Source organism: Stegodyphus dumicola, chromosome 2 (assembly GCF_044657685.1).
Source record: "Stegodyphus dumicola isolate Sdum_Otavi_A_Nest chromosome 2, ASM4465768v1".
Lineage (NCBI taxonomy): Eukaryota > Metazoa > Arthropoda > Arachnida > Araneae > Eresidae > Stegodyphus > Stegodyphus dumicola.
In genome coordinates, this window is record NC_140769.1 from 258,881,174 (window position 1) to 258,902,187 (window position 21,014).

A 21,014-nucleotide genomic window follows, 5' to 3' on the forward strand; every position below is an offset into this window, starting at 1 on the left:
CTATAAATCATATCTTTATTCTGGATATGATTTCTACAGGGAAATAAAATTTAAATAACCAAGAATGTTACATATAAGTATTAAACAAAATACGCATAATTTATGAATGCAAAGATTTATATGTAGCATGCTTAGCAAGCTTAAGTTCTGATTTTGAGAATGTTTTTTTATAACACAGTTCTTCATTTGCCTGCATATTTATTTTTTCAATCAAAACTGCTTCAAGAGTTTTAAGACCTAAATTTGGTCGAAATTCCGTCTGATTTTTTTTAACAATAGAAAAAATTCTTTTGCAAGCTGCATTTGAATGAGGTATTATTAAGACAGCAAGCATTACAGAAGGCAATACTTTGTATTTAATACACCCATTCATATTTTTTAATTTGGCAATTTCTCCCCATGCTATATCAATACGCAAATCTACAATTTCTTTCAAATCATCTACTTGATACATGGAAAATTCAATTTCTACTTGATTAAGACATTTTTCATCAATAATGGATGGAAAAGTATTCATCAAGTAAAGAACAGATGAAAATGAGACTTCAGTTCTCAAGTTGATGTCAGCAACTTCAGCATGTTTTAGAAATGGATCACTCAGTGGAAATTTATCAATTATATATGAACATGCAGTTACGAAAAAAGCTCGCACAGAATTGAAAAATGATTTCACTTCACTTTCATTCAACTTGGCATTTTTTAAATATAGTCTTGTTTCCGCACCAATCACTAAATTTTCATTTTCTTTTTGTTTACAATACTTCTGAAATGGAATAGACGTTAGAGTAACATCTTCATTTTCTTTAGAAATTACTGATGGTTTTACGAATCTAACAAATAAATTCATTAAAAGTTCAAAAAGTTCTCTTCTCAATTTATGTATATAAGGAGCTTGTTGTTGCAAATTAATATTTACTGTTATAAACAAAGGCAAAGTATTTTTCAAAAATAACAAGTACAATTTGGTGGTCGGTGACTGTAAAATTTTTTTAATGTTTTGCAATCTCTTTCCTTCATTCTCACTGTTATCTGGTTTATCTCCAAAAAAAATTATCACAGCATCCCACTGTTCCAAAATCCTTGTTATAGATTCTAAAAGAGACAACCATCTCGTACTGCAATATTTCAAAATTTTATGAGATTTTGCATTCTGTCCCAAAATTTGTTGAGCAACTTTGAAGCTATGCTTCCGTTTCGAACTTTTCTCCAAGTAAAAATATATATCTATTATCAACATTTCAATTTCTGAGCCAATTAATTTTTCAGTAGCTTTTTTTGCAGCTATATGCAAGAGGTGGCACGGACAACCTCGGGTGATTATACTTGGTTGATGCATTTTGATAAATGATGCTACACCTTTAAACTTTCCAATCATATTACTAGCATTATCTGAAGAAAATGATAAGCAATTTTTCCATTCTAAACCTTTGTTTTTAAAGTTTTCATTTATACAATTAAAAATATCTTCTCCTGTATTATTCATGCATTCTAAAATAGAAATCAATGAAGTAATTATCACTCCCTTTTCTTTACTGTATGTGTTATAACCAATGGGTACAGTTTGTTATCATTGTTATCATTACTTCCATCAGTACTTACAGAAAATGATGTACTGCACACTGATTTTATAATATCAGCAACAGTATTTTCTGCAAGCGTTTTCACAATAGCAGCAGTTTTGGTATGACCGCAGCTAAATTTTTTTGCTATGGCAGAATCCGGAAACATTGTTTTGAAAAGCTCTTTGGAATGATCCGAAACAGAAAGCGGTAGATTATGTTCAATTAAAAAACGAACAAAATAGCATTCGGCTTTTATAGGATCTGTTTCATCATCTTTTATTAAGAAATTTGTTACTTCTTTAGATTTTACGGTGCCAAGTTCTATATGCTTTTGAGAAAACACATGCCATTTACAGTCATCTTTTCCGCCATAAGCAACTGAGAAGTCTTTGTTGCATACACTGCAGTGTGCGTGATTCACAGAAATTTCGGACGCTTCAATGCATGGAAATTCTGAAGAATATGAATCTTTAAACTTCTGCTTTGATAATTTTGGCTTCTTCGTTCGAGGCAGCATTATGATTAAAAATCTTTCACCTGATTCACAGTTCACAAGACACACGCTAAGCTCTCGCCGTAAACTACACAATGCAGCCAAATGCAGCCTAAACACGCATCAGCGAGGAACCTGGGAGACAGACAATTGGGTGGAACTATTGATAAGTCGTTAACAGTTGGAGTTACTGATCTACGATTGGCTAATTCTTCAAAACTAGGAACGCACTCAACACGTGATATATGATAACACGAGTATTCAGCCAATCATCGGATGAATTAGTTGGTTCCGTTTTGCGTACTGGTTCTCCTGCTCTTGTTTCTGTAAAATCCGTAGTTTTTTCCATACTTTTCGTAGCTCGTAGTTTTTCATGAATTTCCGTAGAAACTACGGAGAATCCGTAGTAGTTGGAGTCTATGCTACAATAAATCATCCAATTTTTCTCAAACTGTAATAATTTGTTTTTCTGTGCATGTACATCACTTCTACCGATTTTCGTCCCATTCGGATAACTCTTTCATGCGTCATTTTTTTTTTTTTTTTTGCCCAAGTGTATGTCCCATTAAAAGTTTAAAAATTCTCCTGAATGGGGATCTTCCAATAGTTGAAAAATGAAGATGCCACTGTGCTCGTTGTATACAAATGGACATAGAGAAAAGAACTGAGTTGCCCAACGTGTAATGTTGGGTTTATGCAAAGAATGCATTACCCTGTACCATATGATGTAAAATCTATTTCATATAATAAAGTTTTCCAGAATAATAGGTGTGCTTATAATAAGTTGGATTATTATGTGTGGGGTATATGTATCCCACCATTAACTATAGCTGGGACATGTGTGTACCAGCCTTTGGCTAGAACACCTTTTGTCAAATTATTTATGACATATTTTATTCACTTGGATAGAAAACAGGCTAATTTTTTTAATTCATAATTAATGTTAATCATGAGATGGTATATTCGATTAAAATTTAATCAATGAATTTGACTATTCAAACTTTGACTATCAAACCAGTTATGATTTATGGCAGCAACAAATACACTCGTACTCAAAATATAAGCAACAAATGCTAAAGAAAAGGTCCCAATGTAAAAAGGGGAATTAAAACATAATTTACATAGGAGGTAGAGACTCCGTAACTAGATACAAATAGACAACCAAAATTAACATAAAATATAATCCCTCAGTCACACCACAATGCCTTAAAGCAGTATGTTGGACCTATGTGTCGATTCACAAGCAATGATAGTTCTGTGTAATGCAATAGCGTCATCAATAGGCTGTGGAATCGTTACCAAAGGGATTAAAACTCCTGTAGAAGATCTGGGTTTGGATGGTGGAGGATTACCGCAACGGCAACACTTCTAGCGGGACAACTTCCAACCTGAGGCTACTGCTAAACAGAATTGAGTGCCATCCCACCAGCAACGAACTACGATGTAACAACGCCACAGCCAAGGCGCAGACACGTCAGTGATACCAGTACAGCCCCTGCCAAGCCTGAACCATCCTGAAAATAAACTCGGGTTCTAGTCCTGTGAAGATTGATTATATACCCCCATGGTTGAGATTGCATAAGTACAGATTCTAGCCAGTACTTCCCAGGAATTCTCCTGAGTCAACCCCCAAGGGGAACCGCAACAGCAGATGATTGCTTCCTGTTGCTATTTTCAAGATGCTGTAGATCACTAATAGCTAGTGCAATAACTGTCGTCGCATCCCTCTGCTGCTGCTGCCGGACGGCACATATCCTGCCAAACTATGTCAAGTCAACTGCATGAAGGTAGACTGTACACCCAATGACTTGTGGTTTGTGTTCTTTTATCGCCACCGCATGTCAGAGTGCAGATGAATTGGGCTCATGGACATCAGAGCAGGTGGAGCCATGTACTCTTTACGTATGAGTCTTGATTTAACATCCAGAATGATGCCCAAAGGACAGTGATATGGCAAGAGCCAGGGACATGCTAACGAGCACCAAACAGCCTCTAAAGACACCATTACTGAGGAGGAGGCTCACTTGTATGGGCTGGGATAGTAATAAACTGCCACACCGACCTCTACATGATTCCTGGTGATTTCATCACAGATATCCGATATCACTACAAAATTCTACACCCTCTTGTGTGTCCTTTTATTACTGCAATGTGTACCGATGTGATATTTATGAATGATAATGCCCACCCACATATAGCTCAAGTGGTGCAGTGAAACCACTCCACATCTGCCATGGCTTGTAAGATCACAGGACCTGAATCCCATAGAGCATGTGTGTGACATGTTGGGACAACAGATAGTGGGTCAAAGTGTGCCTCCAAGCTATGACATGCATTACTACAGGAATGGGCGTTACTGCCACAACAAGCGACCAACAACATTATTGTCAGCTTGCCTCGTCATTGTCAAATATGCATTTCAGCAGAAGGGTATCATACCTGTTATTAATCTGATGTTTTTGTTACACATTCTTCCTATCCATTTGGTCATTCACAGTGTAATGGTCGTAATACATATGCTTTTGTATGTCTTTACTGTGTGGTCTAGTAATGCTATACCAAACTCTTGGATTAATTTCGCGCATACCCATTAAATAGTTTTAGTTTTATGGGAAGGTATTGGCTGCATTTCCTACTTATTCCTTATCAATATTTATGGAAGATTCTTTGCATAAGAATATTTTTAATTTTCATTAGATACTCTCAAAGCAGAAAAGTTTAAACTAACAAAAGAAAATGTATTTGAGAAAACATGAATAATAAAAATAAAGTTAAAATTTTGGGGAACAGATAACAATTTTTGATATTCTCACAACAGGTGAGCTACAGGCGATGAATTTTGAGATCAGCTTTAGCACATGTTTAAATTGATAAACCATACACATAATGATTATCATTCCCCTTTCAATCACTATAAGAAGTTATCCATAATCAGGACATGTATTAATGGATTATTATTAGGAGTGCTTTAATACTAATATACCTTTAATTTATACAAAGTTTAAAGCTATATTAGTATTAAAGCAATCCAAACACATCTGTTGGTTAACCAGTTTTGATTTGATTTTTATTGATAGTTGTCATTTTACTACTGAGCTTACATAAATAATATAGCACTAACAGCAAGCAATCTTATAGCACATTCATACAAACACTATCTCTGTGAGGGGGGAAGTTACAAAAACTAGCTGCAAATACGGATTAGGTTACCCATTGTGATAGGTATAACTCAGTAAGTCGTCTTCTGCAAGAATACTCGGTTTTTCTTAAAATGTCGACTACCTATTTAATTTACTTTAATTGAGTTTTCAGTCATCATTCCCTGGATGACCCGTTCAGAAAGATATGAATATTAGAATATTTTCAGGAAGATAAACAGAATGGCCTAAAATTATATATATATATATATATATATTCGCACTAAATGGATTTATGCATTTTGCAGTTATATTATATATTATAATATACATGCAGTTATAGATATAAATTTACATATAAAAATTATATAACCATGTTCGTGAAACTTACACACAGCTTTTAATGAAAATTATTCACAGATAAAACTGTATTACTATTTTTATAACAAAGGATGTTTTAAAATACACAATAAAAACATTAATATTTTTAAACTGTGTATTCATGTTTAAAAAAATACAAATTTATACTTTACATATTTTATACAAAAAAAAATGTTGGTACTTTCTGATTATCTGCATCCTTCATTTCAGCATTAATTACAATTGCCACATATCAGAAATATTTTTTGAGTATACACACAGCAGTAATACATGCAACATGCAAATAGTACACACGTTTGAGTACATATGGATTTACATACTTTACATTTCATATCATTTCACTGATCAGCATTCTCCTCAAGTACTTTTCATCACAATGAATCATAATAGGCCTATAGCATTTACTGGCTAATAAGAAAGAAAGAGTTGGATTTCTTCAGAAATATGGTGCTTTTCGCCTACCAACAGAAAACATGAATTTAATGTACTTCTTAAATTACCAAACCTTGTGAAAATGTAATGTCAAAGACTGGAACAAAGTACTAGAATGCAGGTCAGACACTGATAACAGTAATATCTTCTTTAGGACAATTGTTTGCTTTATTTACCAGCTGATACGACAGAAAATAATGGATTTCTTCAGAAATATAGAATCTGAAGACTCTAAATGGGCAGCATCTGTAAAAATCAGCAATATACAGTTTTTCTCATAAAAACTGTTCTTTTTTATTATTTAGTTATGAATAGAATAATACCTATAGGTCATAAAGACAACCACAGAAATGTTTTTTCCCCCCAATTCACAATTTGCCAATGATCTGGTGAGTTTCCATAAAAGTGCAGATAATCAGAAAGTACCAAAATTTCTTCTTACACAATATTTAGCAAAAGATATGTTTACCTTCAAAAGAATTGCTTATCTATATTCTTCAGCTTGGAAAATACCCTATGAAGAAAAATACGATAATATATTTTTGTGGTAAATTCATTATAAATCTGATATTACTGTAAGTATATCACTATCATCAAAATCTACATGTTGATGTCACATATGAAGATAAACAATACTTGTCTTACCAAAACTAATAAATTTGGGGATCTGTCTCAGAAATGACAACAATTCAATCAGTTAGATTGAATTGACAAAATTCTACTGAATTACCAAAATCCTATTTATGGAATTTTTTTTAATCAAACATGATAGAAGTATATTACATTTTGCAAGTAAGGACAGGATTTTCACTGAACGTCAGCTTTTAATTTTCCTGACCAAACAAGGTAAACTAGTCCTAGGAAAATTTGAAAATATAACGCTGATTTTTGTTGACTTCTAAGTTAATAAGGTAAACTAGATAGCAAATTAAAATGAATAACAGCAATTCTACATATTTACTATAAAGTACAATGAAATCAAAACATTTTTAAAAGATTTAATTGTATTTATTATTGTGATGCAAATATAAAAAACAAATGTAGGAAAGATTCAATCTGCAAAAAAAAAAAAAAAAATTACATTAATGTATCATTTGTAACAAATTTTATTCCTGTGGTCTTTCAAAATAAAATTAGGGAGCTCTGAATTAAATTGAATTAAATAAATTCAGGGGCTTTTGAAATATTGGGTCATATAAAAAGTCTTGGCGTTTTTTTGTCATTAGATGGTGTTGATGCCTATATATCCGGCAACACTCACCCGATTGTCTCAAATGAACATGTCCTTAAAAGGTGACATTCATAGTTTTCTAATTTGCTACTCATGTAAAAAGTTATATTGATTTTAAATCAGTGAAATATCTGAAGAAATATGCTATGTGATGCTTTTTTACTATAAAAAAGGTAAAAACACTGCAAAAAACATGCCGAAAAATTTATGAGGTGTATGGTGAGAATGCTGTGAATAAATGAAGGACCCAGGAGTAGTTTGCTTGATTTCATTCTGGAAATTTCGATGTCAAAGATGCACCTCGCTCTGGTCGGTCAGTCACTGAAAAAGTTGATGAGATTTTGCAACCGGTGGAGTGCCACATGAATTAACGCAAAAAAATTTGATTGACCAAATTACCATCCGTGAAATGAAACACAATGGAATCTGTGCACATCTCGACCGTTTGAATGAAACAATCCAGAAAGAGCGACCAGAATTAGACTATCACGACTAGGCACAGCCACACACATATTTAATGATTTGGAACAAATTGACGGAACTTGGTTGGGAATTTTTGATGCATCCACTATAAAGACCGGACCTTGCACTGTCCAACTTCCATTTGCTTCGGTCTCTGCAAAACTCTCTCTTAATGGTTAAAAATTGGCCAATCGAAGTGCTGCAGAAAATTATTTGTCCAAATTTTTCGATGATAAACCACAGAAGTTCTACAACAATGGAATTATGAAGCTACCCGAAAAATTGCAAAAGTTCATATATAATAATGGTCAATTATGTACTTAATTGATTTTCAATAAAGAAAATTTTGTTCAAAAATGTACCAAAAAAGCGCAGAGACTTTTTATATGGCCCAATAAAACTGAGGGCTTCAAATAAAATTGATGGCACTGAATGGAAAAGGCTAGGTTAGATTGCATTAAGTAATATGGCAAAGCATGCAAGGTTCGCTGCTCAATGGATTGAAAAGTATTCAGTTAATATAATTATTACAACATATAGCCACAATAACATATGGTTACATCTAAATTATACTACTTGTTTTTGAAGGGCAGCTACACTACTAATTACAGAGGTGACAGAACGATTATATTTCTAAAGAGAAGAGTGAATAGTATTATTTATTAGTAGGTGAACAGAAAAGCTATGAATTGATAAAATTGTACCTGATATGAGATGTTTCACATGAACATTATGTATCCAAATGAATACAAATTAATTATGGTTTAAAAAGTAGATACAATATTAAGTTTAAAAAATATATTACTTGACATTAGGGTACATATAGAATGTATTAATAAAAAAAATTAATAGCTATGAAAAACAACAACTTTATTTAATTTGGTGGTGCTCAATATGTTAACATGAACTTTTAATTATTTATAATTCTTGATTTAAATTTTACTGTTTTTAACTTTTTGGTAAAAATTTTGACTTTTCAAAAAGATACACACACATATATACATATATATTTTACACACATATATATATGTGTGTGTAAAATATAAAAAATACGATGGCTTTGCTCTACGCGAACAGGCAACCTCTAATTACCTTTCTGCAATTTTAGGATCTTCCCTCTACACCAGTACTTTCGAGAACATTCTGGCATGTTATGTAATCGCAATTATAAATGCAGAGTTTATACCATTTTTTGTTCGTCAAAATGCTCCCTACCATCGCTGCTATAAGACCTTATGCTGCTCCATTCCTTCTTCTTACCTTTGTTAGAATCATTATGACATTGAAAGCTTAACTTTAATCTTATTCATATTTAAATCATTATTGGATATGTAATTTTGGAGAATATAAAAGAACATGCCATTTTAAGTCAATAAAGATATGGAGTTTTTTTTTTTTTTTTTTTTTTTAAATGAAATTCGTCTGTGTCTTCAATTCAGCTGCCTTCCACTTCACAACGACTACACCTGGACTCTGAAGTGACCAGATTGCCAAGCTTTATTCATGTGCCCGACTACCTATATATAGAGAGGGTGAACCAGAAACACCTAACAATCTTTATTCTTTTATTTCCAGGACACCCACTAGGCATCACTGTAATGCTACATGATACTATGGTCATTGTCTTCTGAAGTTTAGATGAAATAGAGTATTGGTCTGTGCAATACTAACATTGCAGCGGTAGACGCAGACATAGTCTATCACAAATGTAAAACGGAACTTTTGACACAAGTTTGGTCAACATGATACTCCTAGTTGCAATACTCTGTTGCTATGGATATCGAAATGACATCAAGACAGATCTGTGAAAGAAAACTTGCAGAATATCATGTTTGAGTTTATATTCTAGAAGATGCAAACTGTGTTCATGTTGCAATCTTGAGTAGTCCTCAGTAGTTGGCTCAGTGGCAAGGTATTGCACTTGGGTTGCCAAATACCAGTGTTCATTGAATCCTGCACAAAGAGATCTTCACTAGCATCCTTACAAGATCCAAGTAGTCCATAAGCTTACTGAATGGGACACGACAAAGCAATTTCAACTTTGCAATAATTTCTTGGAGCATCTGCAAGTTGAACATGACATTGGAAACAGGTTACTGACATCAGATGAGGCCAATTTCCACTTGTCTGGGTATGTAAATAAACAGAACTGTCCTTCATGGGCTGCAAACATTGTATGTGAACTGACAAAGCATCCTATGTTTAGTGCAAAAGCAACAGTATGTGACAGCATTTCTTCCTCTATTTTTTTGGTTTACAAATTTCACAATTCTCCATTCTGATAATATACAGAAGACACTGTTCATCTGTTCTACAAATATCAGTATATGATAAAACTAAAAGCAGTTCCAAATTTTTTTAACATGATGATTAGATAGAAACAAGGTGACATGAGGGTTAGAAAAAGTAAATGCTGAGTAGTACACAGACATCTGCAAATATTCCATGAGATTCAATTTCCATTGTTATGTGTGGTTCCAGCAAAACAAAGCAATATGATTGCATGTCCCATTTATTCAAAGTAGAAATTGTAATAGATTATCATCATGGAGTAAAAAATGGAGACAAAAACTTTAAAAAACAGATAAGATAGAAACTCAAAAATTTATCGTTTTGAGAAATAGAAAAAAAAAAAAGGGAGGCTTTGAACTAGCCTGCTTTTGTGGGAAATAGAAATAGATGATCCACTCCAGAATTGATTTAAATAACCAATTCCTTTAAAATGCAAATTTACTCCAAATTAAGAAAATGAAGTTGTAGTTCTTGTACAGTTCATAGACAGCTCTTGTTGGAAAAATGCCAGAAAGAGAGACCTGCTATTTGTTAACAAAGCAATTAAACAAGTGAATGTCTGATTGACATAAAAAAAGGGGGAAGGAAAGAATGTTTATCTCTCATGTTTAAAAGTGAGTTTAATTTTTAGCAATTCTCAACTTTCTGGAAAATTTATATTCAAGTGTGAGGTTTATCTATCTATTTTTAACTAATAGTTCCTTTTAAGTTCGACATTCCTATTACTCTCTTTTCACACATGCTTTTCATGCCACAATGTAAATGAGATAGTGATAGTTTACTCAGATTAAGGTAGAATGAAGTACTATTTAAGCAAGTTTCGGAAGTTATTTTTAGAGCGTGTCTACCTATTCCAGGCACCATTGTGCTGTGATTATCAGCAACTTGCATTAGCAGCGTTGATGTGTTCTCGCAATTTGGCTTGTCTCGCCGGTTTACTAGAAACCAGAGCTCTTCTTGCACATTCTGTGAGCTGTTAGGCTAATCTACCATACCTCAAAATTATTATTCATTACGTATTTCTGTTAAGACATAAATGCTGGCTTCCTGTAACCCAAGTTGGGTCATTTGTTTATTTTATACTTAAATAAAAGGGTCTTATACCCCTTCTTCTGATCTTTATTTAGTTTCACAAGGCTAGAAGATAATTCTTCGAGACTCCTTTAAAAGTTTATGTTTTCAAAGAGACACAGACTTTATGTCAATTCAGTATACCTCTGTTCGAAAGCCTGTGGAAAATGTCAAATGAATGACTATAAGAAGAGCATCACACATACATCTTTCAGGTTTTTTTCAGGTCTGGCTGCCACCATCTAGATCAAATTATCAAAGTCATATGGTGGCACCTGCACAAAAAGATGCAAATGTTTTGGGAAATGTTAAATGAAATCAGCAGTTACATGCTCCTGTATAATCTCAAATTAATCTATTGTATATTTGTCCTTTATTTTCTGCAGATTCTGGATTGAATAAATAAGGATTTATTTCATGAAGCTCCGTGCATCGTTTGGTTAGCCGGCCATTTAGTTAGCCACATTTATATTTAACGCTAAGTGGTGCCTTGTCAAGAGGAAAGTTTGGATTATTCTAATGTCCACATAAGTTACAATATGTATTTTAGAAAGCTATATAGTAATATATATATATAAGTTTAATTTTAATTTGCTAAATTAGTGAATTTATTTTCATGGATTGGTTTTGCACTTGATTTGCTTATGCTTCTGAATTTAAATGATATTGTAGATTAGTTCAAGAATTAAATCTTTTATATGTTTGCACATTTTTTAAAATTTTTTAAAAAATTATTTTGGCTTTTTTTCTTTTTTTAGGCTTTAAATTTGCTTTTTTACTTTTATACGTGTTTGTTAAAATTTAAATTTAAATTAGTTTAAATATATATATTTCCACCTTGATTTTGAACTTTTAGTGAAAAAGCATAAAAATCACAGTTAAGAAATAACAAACCTTTGCTCTTCTCAGAATTGAATCCTTGTTAGGGTCATAAGGATGGTCTTTTGAGGGAATCTCCAAAACTGCAGGTACAGGCTTTGTATGTCCATCTATCACATAACGAATCATTTCTGCAATCTGAATATCAAATTCAGTTTAAATGTATTACTTAAAGATACAAAACAATGCAATTTTGTAAGTTTTAAATAATAATTTCTTAAAAGATAACTTTTTTTTTTTAAGATTAAATAGCAAAATACAAAATCAGTTTCTCTAACTTAATAAATACTAGTGGGCTGCGGCCAAAGCAAAATTTATTAAGTTCAATTACAACTGAAAAGAAAATGCATAAAAATGTTTCAATATGAATGAAATAAGTTTATTCTTTCCAAGCAACAACCAATTTGCAATTTTTTTTTTTTTTTTGCCAAACCAGGAAACAAAAACTTTTGGCACTTCACCTTAATACATATGACATTCTGATTTAAATTTAATGTAATATAAGAACTTTTTCTCAATATCAATAAAAGAATTAATGTGGCAATAACACACCATGTCAATTATTCTAATCTGAAACAAAAAAGGTGGCAACAGCAGCTATTTATATAAATCCTGACGTTAACGAAAAAATTTTCAATATACAATGATATCAGATGCTTTCTTCAACGTCAGAATATGACATTTTATAATAATAACATATTTAATGTTTGGCAATGCTATTTTTATTCTATGTTTTGTAAAACTTACAAATTTTTTATTAACAAACACTACGATCTAAAAGTGAGTAGTAGTAACACTTTTCAAAATAAAGCATCTTTATCTCCAGCGACTTCCAAGACTGTTGCCATTCGAAAAAATAAGTGCAAAATTTGGTATTTTTAGAGTTTTAATTAATATTTCAGCTGATTAAAGTCATACAAAGATGAGAATGGCAAAATGGCTTGCTATAAATTTTTGGAATATGGAGTACCACTCTCAAAACTCGACTCCCAGCCATTCAGGAGATGATGATGCCACAAATAAACAGATGCACACAGATTTTAATAATATTAATGCTGAAAGAATTAATTAACAAAATACAATTTTCACATGCAAAAACTCATATTTAATAATTCAAATATATACATACATTTTGGTTAATCAAAATAATATCTATGTCATCTCTCTTCAAAAAATTTTTGAATGTATCTTCAATTTCACTAGCTGGAGTATCTAAAAAAAAGAATTAAATATTTTATTTTTTTGTTCTAAAACAATAATTAGCGCTCTTGTTTAACAAATATTTTATTTATTTATTGCAAGCAAATAGATTTGTCCATCTCTTAAAAATTAAATTATGTTACAAAGAATAAAGCTTTGTGAATAAAGAATTTGAAATTAAGTTTAAAAATTGATAAAGAAAATAACATTTAAGCATTTAGAAAAGAAACTTATACACATGTAATACATATATTATGATACTTATTACACAAATAAAAAATATTATGATTGCCTATGACACTTATTACACAAATATTATGATATCCTATGACACTTATTACACAAATATTATGATATCCTATGATCCTTATTACTATATTGACCAAGATTTCTTGACTTGTATAAAAATGGTGATATTTTGACAAACACTTTTGGTTTTTATATTCAACAAACTTTCTTTTCCAAAAATCAGATTATTTCTACTGATAATGAGCCAAGTTTTCATATGACATTCATAACATTATCTGAGAATAACATAATAAAAGATTATGAAAGATCATGCAACTTTTTTTACCAGTTTGTATAAATTTAAATACAGAAAATCAAAATTTTAACTGCACTATGTTCTACCTTTCCACAGTTAATTTTCTTTCATCTTTTTAATATTTGAATTTTAAAATATTCGTATTCAGGCAACAATTTTATTTCTGGATTTGAAATGGAATGTCAATTATTTTCTCACTTTACCACAAATAATAAAATGAAACTTTTTCTCTACCAATAAGTGTAACAGTAATAAATAATAATTTGGGAACTGATTGGAATTGAATACCAAGTTTATAATACAATCTAGCAATGAACTGCCCCCTCACACTCATAAAAATATATATTAATAATATAATAATTAATAATAAAATAAACAAATTTTTCTCTGCATTTGCTTTGTACTTTATCAGAATTGATATAAAAGATTCAATTTGAAATATATCCATAGTTTCTTTTTCCTGCTGCAAATGTGTAAAATTTTGTAAAAATGGCAATTTTTACTTTCCTAAAATGGCATGGTTTGACAACTTTACGAACGTATATATACATGCTTCTTAAAATATTCGAAGAAATTAACATTAGAATTAGTGCTCTTCGTATACCTAGAATTATGGCGGGTGTCATTTTGACCCCTTGATAAGATATCTGCATATTTCTATATATGATATATTTGTGAAAAAGAAATTAAAATAACACAAATTATGACAAGTACAGTTTATTTTAAAGAATATACAGACTTTGCAGTTATGCAGTCAAATAATTAACAAGCATTTAAATATTTTCATCGGAAAATGTATTATTATTATTATTATTATTATTATTATTATTTTGACACAGAAAATAAAATGTATAAATATTTACGCAAATTTTTCCAAAAAAAAAAGTGGTTTTTAATACAAATATTAAAGTATTTTAAAACAAACTTTTTGTTATAAAGAGTACATAGAAATAGAAATATATAGAAATATTCTATTTACAGATAATATATTAGTCAGCGCAGCAATTAGCACACACGTTTATCTTTCCGATTTTTTGTGTATAATATCCGCATACATATTTATTATAGTTGTCGCAAATATTAGAAGTTTTGTTACCTTTGCATTTCCTTACTTGACATTTCTTCCTTTTTTTTTTTTATTCTATTGAATCTTGTTCATCCACAAAGCCACTTGAACAAAAAAAAAAAAAAAAAAATTTGTTTTTACTAGATATATATTCTTCTCTTAGTTCTTCTGCCAAACGCAATAGAAAATCCCTTCTGCTGATATTTTCTTTCGTAACTTCTTTATACATAATCCACGCATTTATGCATGCTAAGTCCAAAATATTGTAGAATACATGTACTGGCCAACAGTGTTATGGTGCTTTCATAGAGTACTTTCTTGCCATTTACCCTGAATTTTGTAGAATTGTAAAACTGTATTACATCCGAAACCTTTTCATTACATTCAAATTCAACTGATGAATGGAGTGTACTTAACAAAATTACGTTTTTGTTCCTTTTACCTTGATATGATGTAAGTGTTATATAGTCGTATTTCATCAGAACTGAAGAAAAAAATCACAATCACAAGAAGTCAGAATCACAAGATGTTTCATCTCCATCTTTATCTGTAGAATTATTTTCGATTTCAGAACCGGAATTGGCATCAGATAGTTCCTGCACCAGTTTCACAATTTCTTCATGTGTTAGTCCTTTTCTATGCACCGTTAGTACATCACTATAATAAATTCATGTAAATAGAATAAAATTTTCCACTAAAACTTGTTATGAATAATAAACAAAATATCTACGGAAAAATCTACAAACGTTCAGCTCGTAATAATATCTTTTCTCTGTTTTCTTTCCACAAAGAAAAGTATTGCACATATTTCAAATCATGTAACTGGCAGATGTGAAACTATGCACACCCACTATATTCTTTTCCTTTGTTTGTATTTTTTTTAGCAGGTGCAAATAAAAATAGTTTACACAGAAGTAACAGTGTTCAGATAATACAATGGAATGTATTCACATTTCTTTTCTCTTAAAGGAGTCAAAATGACACCTGCCGTATTTCTAGGTATAATCATTTGTTAGGGCTAAAATAAAAATATGATTTTCTTGAAATCTTTACTATTTCGTAAATCGCAATGATTTAGGAAAAGTTGAGAAATGATTAAGATATTTGAAAAAAAAAAGAGCTGTCAGAGATAAAAGTTCGCTAGGTGTCAAAATGACCCCTTCCGTAATTCTAGTGTTAAGGCAATATATCAAAAGTACATAAATCCAGGTATAAAGTACCCAGGGCATTTGAGAATTCAAATTTAGAAAATGCCTCTTATATGGCAGTTTGGGAAAATTTGGGCTTTCTTAATAAAACTCCATGCCATTCAGAAAGAATTAAAACATTATTCTGGTAATACAATGAGTTAATTTTGAATTTCTTTTTACCTAATTTTTAATGCATGAAAAGTGGAAACAATTGTGAACTGTCTCTAACCTCCTGAAACCAAGTTTGCATTTCCTTCTCCAATTTTCATATAGTATATCAATATTTTTTATAAAAACCATTTAAATTAATCAGATAAATCCATCCATCATAAAAAAGACAACATAACAATCTTCATATATTCCTGACTAAATGATTTGGAGAGAATGCTGTACAATATGAATTCAGTCATATGCCTAGGCAAAAAATTTGCTATTTAGCTTCCTCAAGACAAATTTTTGTTAATATTTTATTTACTACCAACACAGATATATTTAGGCACTGCAGCTAAGTTAAAGATTTTTTTGGAGGGAGGAGGAAGATTATATTATTTACATTATTTTAAGAAATAATTTTTTAACATATTTTTTGTTCCCCCCAAAGCAAATAGCATTAATAATTTTGCTTGTGTCACTTCTAAAGTATCAACTATATTATATAATAATTTTGCTTGTGTCACTTCTAAAGTATCAACTATATTATATAATAATTTAGGTTTCTTGCTTAATTGTTCATTGCACAAAACTTTAATTACTATCTTCAAAGTATGCCCCTTCTAGTGTCAATACACTGTTGCCATTGTTCTTCCACTTTTCGAAGATCTGATGAGAATCCCTTTTTTCAATAGTGGGCAGAACTTTCATAGAATTTTCTGGAATTTCCTTTATGGGCTGGAAACCACATCCTTTCAAACAGCCCTTAAGTTTGGAAACAAACAAATAAAAAAAAAAAAGGACAAACTTTAAAGAATATGGTAAATGGGGTACACAACAGAAGTGTGACATTTTATCAGATAACTGGTACAAGGAGGGATGTCATGATGCAACATTCACGACTGATCCTCCCCCATCTTTTCCTACACACAACATCTCTCAACCGCATTAGAATTCTCTGGCAGACTTTCTATCTTACTGTCTTAGCAGGTGATACAAACTCATAGTGCACTCTAAACATTTGAACATCTGCTGACATGGAAGTTCATTCAGCCCTTTGATCCTGAGTAACCGAACTTAATGCCGAAACCATTCACAATAATGTCTTTGGTTCATGCAGTCACCACTTGGTTATACATTTGGAAGGTTTACATGAAAGTTTCATGCCAAATTTCACTTTGCTCCATTTGCTTTTTCACTAATCCAACAAGCAGCTTATGCATAAATCTCACTCAATCAGTCAATTAATGCATAAACTGGAACCCGGTAAAAGGCATTATGTTACCAAGATATGCAGCTAGGTGCATAAGGTGGCCAAAATATGCCTCCTGTCACCACTGACACACAATTAAAAATGTTTGCTCTTTTTCTAAATATGCAACAAACATGGATATATACACAGCACATCAACAAAGCATTCCCAGACAAATGCAGAATATTCCTAGGCTTTGTACAAAAACATAATTTTTAAAAAAGGGTGAATAATATGCTTGCTAAGCCTTCAAAAAGTGTCAACTCATCAGTGTCACCTTGACACACATCAAAAGAAAATAGCAATCCTATTATTGGAGCATTACATCATTCAATAATTAAATTACATTCAGTACTTCAGACCCTTTTCAGGACTAGCATACCTCCAGCTGTATACATTAACCTTTTAAACACTGTGCTAAAGATTAATAAGTATTATTTACTCAAAAAATGACATTAAAACAAGTTATAAGAACTATAGAAAAAGAAATTCATGAAAAAAAATTTTTTTGTCAATGAGTTTCAGCATATTCCCATTTGGGAACAATGGCATGTAATTATATATTTTTTAATTATGCTTTTCAATTGTAGTTAAATTAGTGTTAAACCATGGCTTATGTGCCCAAATTTTAAATAGTTCTGATTAAAAATATAAATTTTTTATAGAATTACTTACATTAAGCATTAAAATACCTTTAACATATAAAGTTATTTTTAAGCATAAAAAAATAATAATAACTGGCAGTTTTTATATACAAACTTCAACTAGTTCTGATTAAAATTTTAAAATTATACATGGTTACACTTCCATTATCCATATAGTTTTCCATCAAATTGCTTATAAAAGAAACTATGAATAGAAAAATGCAAAATAGGAATAAAGACTACAGAAAATAATTCATATTTATGTAAAAAAAAAAAAAAACTAACATATAAGAACACAAAAAATAACAACCTTACCAAATGCTCCATAGATTTTGAGAAGACTCAGATAACATGCATCACTTTTTCTTAACTGATTGTGACTGATCTGCCCGAGATCCAGTAATTTTCATTTTCATTCAAAGTAAATTTAAAGTTACACTTCTCTTCGAGAGCTGAGATGCAACAAACAGTACTTGAGCTGTGGTTGTATGTACATATATATATCCAGAAGCCATCCAGCAACAATTTGCATATTCAACATATTGTTGAATAAATTCCAGTACCATTTTTTACACCAAAACTGAGGTGGATCTAGTATATCTATCTCCACCTCCCATTCCTTCAGTGGCAACCCTGTAATTACTATGGGAACTGTCTTTCCAGTGACATATGTATACTTTATTACAGTTTCAAAAATCAAACTTTTCTCTTTGTCGCTTTGAAATTATATATTAAGAGATTCCAGAGGGTGATCTTCCTGTTCATTTCTCTTGAACTGTTTCAGCTACTTTAAAATTTTTATCAGATAATTCAGTCATCAATTTACGTGATATAAAAAAAATTATTAAAGAATATTTCATGTATTTTCAGGTTTCTAACATGAGATAAATGTTCCAACACTAGATCCCAGAGGTAAATTTACATTTTCAGAACTTCTTCCATTATCTATGTTTATCCACTTGACGAGCAAAGCATCCAGATTTTGTATTCGTAACATATTGGTTTACCTTTGACGAACTCTTTAGCTAAAAAGTGACCATAATAAAGCAACAATTACTCATCAGTGCTGAGTTTTTCAAATAATATGACAAACTGATAGAAATTTTTCATAAATGGGAGAAATGTTTCTCATTTTATTACTAGGAACCAATTTCATATCATGAATGATATAAAAGCATTTTCCAAACTTTTGAAGTCTAACCTTAGGTATAACTTCTTGAAATTTATTCTTAGGTATAACTGAAATAACAATTGGGATCATAAGATCTTCAAGCAAGCTCCGATATAATTCTTCACCTGGTGAATTATAATATAAATTAAATAAGAGAAATCCGAAAAACTGACCTATATCTTTTTCGTCAACATCTGGTGTTTCACATTTCTATCATTTTGCCACACGGGCAAAATAATCCATTGGTAAAAATGAAAATTCTGCTATATATTTTCAATAGCTGTAGGTCCAATAGTTTTCTGAAAAGCTGTAGTTTTTCTCCATCAATAATTGATGTTTTGTTCTTTAAAAGATAATCATTTCTGCTTTTTGCTGAAGGAACGTCAGAATCATTTATATGTTCAATGGAAACTTCTATTTGTCTACACAAATCTATAGACATAATGGATTTGAGAGTATTTTTATGTTTTCTTCATCAGTTATATTTTATCCGGAGGCAGTTGACAGACATCAACAACAGTTTCATTAGAATTGTCTCATAAAATCTTAAAATAAACCTATTCAAATGTTAAAAATCACTTCGAATATGGTATGTCAGGCATACAGAAGTCAGTTTCATAAATGCATAACATAGCAAAGTCTCCATTGAAATAAACAAGAGATTATCAGATGTACCTATAAACATTCTGCACCTCATTTGCCACCCACCTCTCTAAACAGTAGAGATGAGAAAAGACTAAACAACAAACAACTCTTTCTGTATCGTACAGCTCCACATTCAAAAGCAACAGAAGTTTTAAATGAGATTTTTCTATAATTTCAGCAAAGCAGTGTGATTTACAAAACTGTAGCATTTTGTACTATGAAAGAGGCCAATGTCCCATTTGGGAGCACACAAATTTAATTTCTTATATTAAGGAAATTTTTTTTCAGAATTTTTAATAATTGATGTCTTTTCATTAAAGCAAACTTTATTGATATTACTAGTTTATTTTTAAATTTTGATTTTTCCCTTCTGTTTTTTAGAAATTTTTAAGAAATATAATGTTAAAAATGCTAAAATGGCTCTTTATAAATTTCTGTACACTACAGAATTTATTTCTAAACTGTAATCTTCATGCCAAAAATCAAGCATGCGTTTGATTATAAGTAATAATTTTTAGAAAGTAGTGTAAATAAAACTTTATTTCAAATTGGATTTTAACCCTTTGAAGCCAGGATGGCCATTATAGTGGCCATAGAGTCCTCTCTTTGAAAAGACGGGGTTGTCCACTTTAGTGGCCATGTCTTTTTCCCCCATTTTCCAGGCAGAAAAGTAAACTGTCAAATTTGACATCCCTGGGGTTTTAACCTGGGGTTTTTATCTAGCACTGGCCCTCGATAAAGCCTCATATATATGCGGTGGTTTATTTGTTCAATACTCACATAGGGCTGAAGCGTTTATGAGAAATAATTGCAAATATAATAAATAACTAATATAATCCAGGCTTAACTTCATCAGTGTGCAACAGAAGCAAGACAAAACTTACTGGAACAACATGTGTTTAGCCATCAATTTCATGATACATCACCCATACTGTATAGCAGATGCTAGGTAAGTGTTATGATGATAGCCAAAAATTTTGAGATTTTCAGATACCGCAAACAAAATGAGAAATGCGGAGAAATGGTAATAAATGAAGATGATATAACAGAAGTTTTTCATTGCAATGATAATGCCGCAATCAACTAATGGACAGTGAAATTTGTATTATGGCTTTAAATCCACATTATATCTCTTTCAAAGGTCTTCCTTTTGCAACATAGATGCACCCCTCTGAGAATCCATTAAACTACACACAAGAATCTTTGTTGCAA

General features: G+C 31.2%; 1 protein-coding gene across 1 annotated transcript in view; it reads right to left on the minus strand.

Annotated features, from left to right (window-relative positions):
- Vha14-1 (V-type proton ATPase subunit Vha14-1) overlaps positions 1 to 21,014 on the minus strand; it is a 32,700-nt gene that overhangs the window by 2,402 nt on the left and 9,284 nt on the right. The window contains exons 4-6 of the mRNA XM_035363332.2: positions 13,070 to 13,152; positions 11,956 to 12,078; positions 6,475 to 6,519 (exon numbers count right to left, since the gene is read on the minus strand). Coding sequence (XP_035219223.1) covers positions 6,490 to 6,519; positions 11,956 to 12,078; positions 13,070 to 13,152 — 236 coding nt within the window. The 3' untranslated portion in view covers positions 6,475 to 6,489. The remainder of the gene's footprint in view (positions 1 to 6,474; positions 6,520 to 11,955; positions 12,079 to 13,069; positions 13,153 to 21,014) is intronic.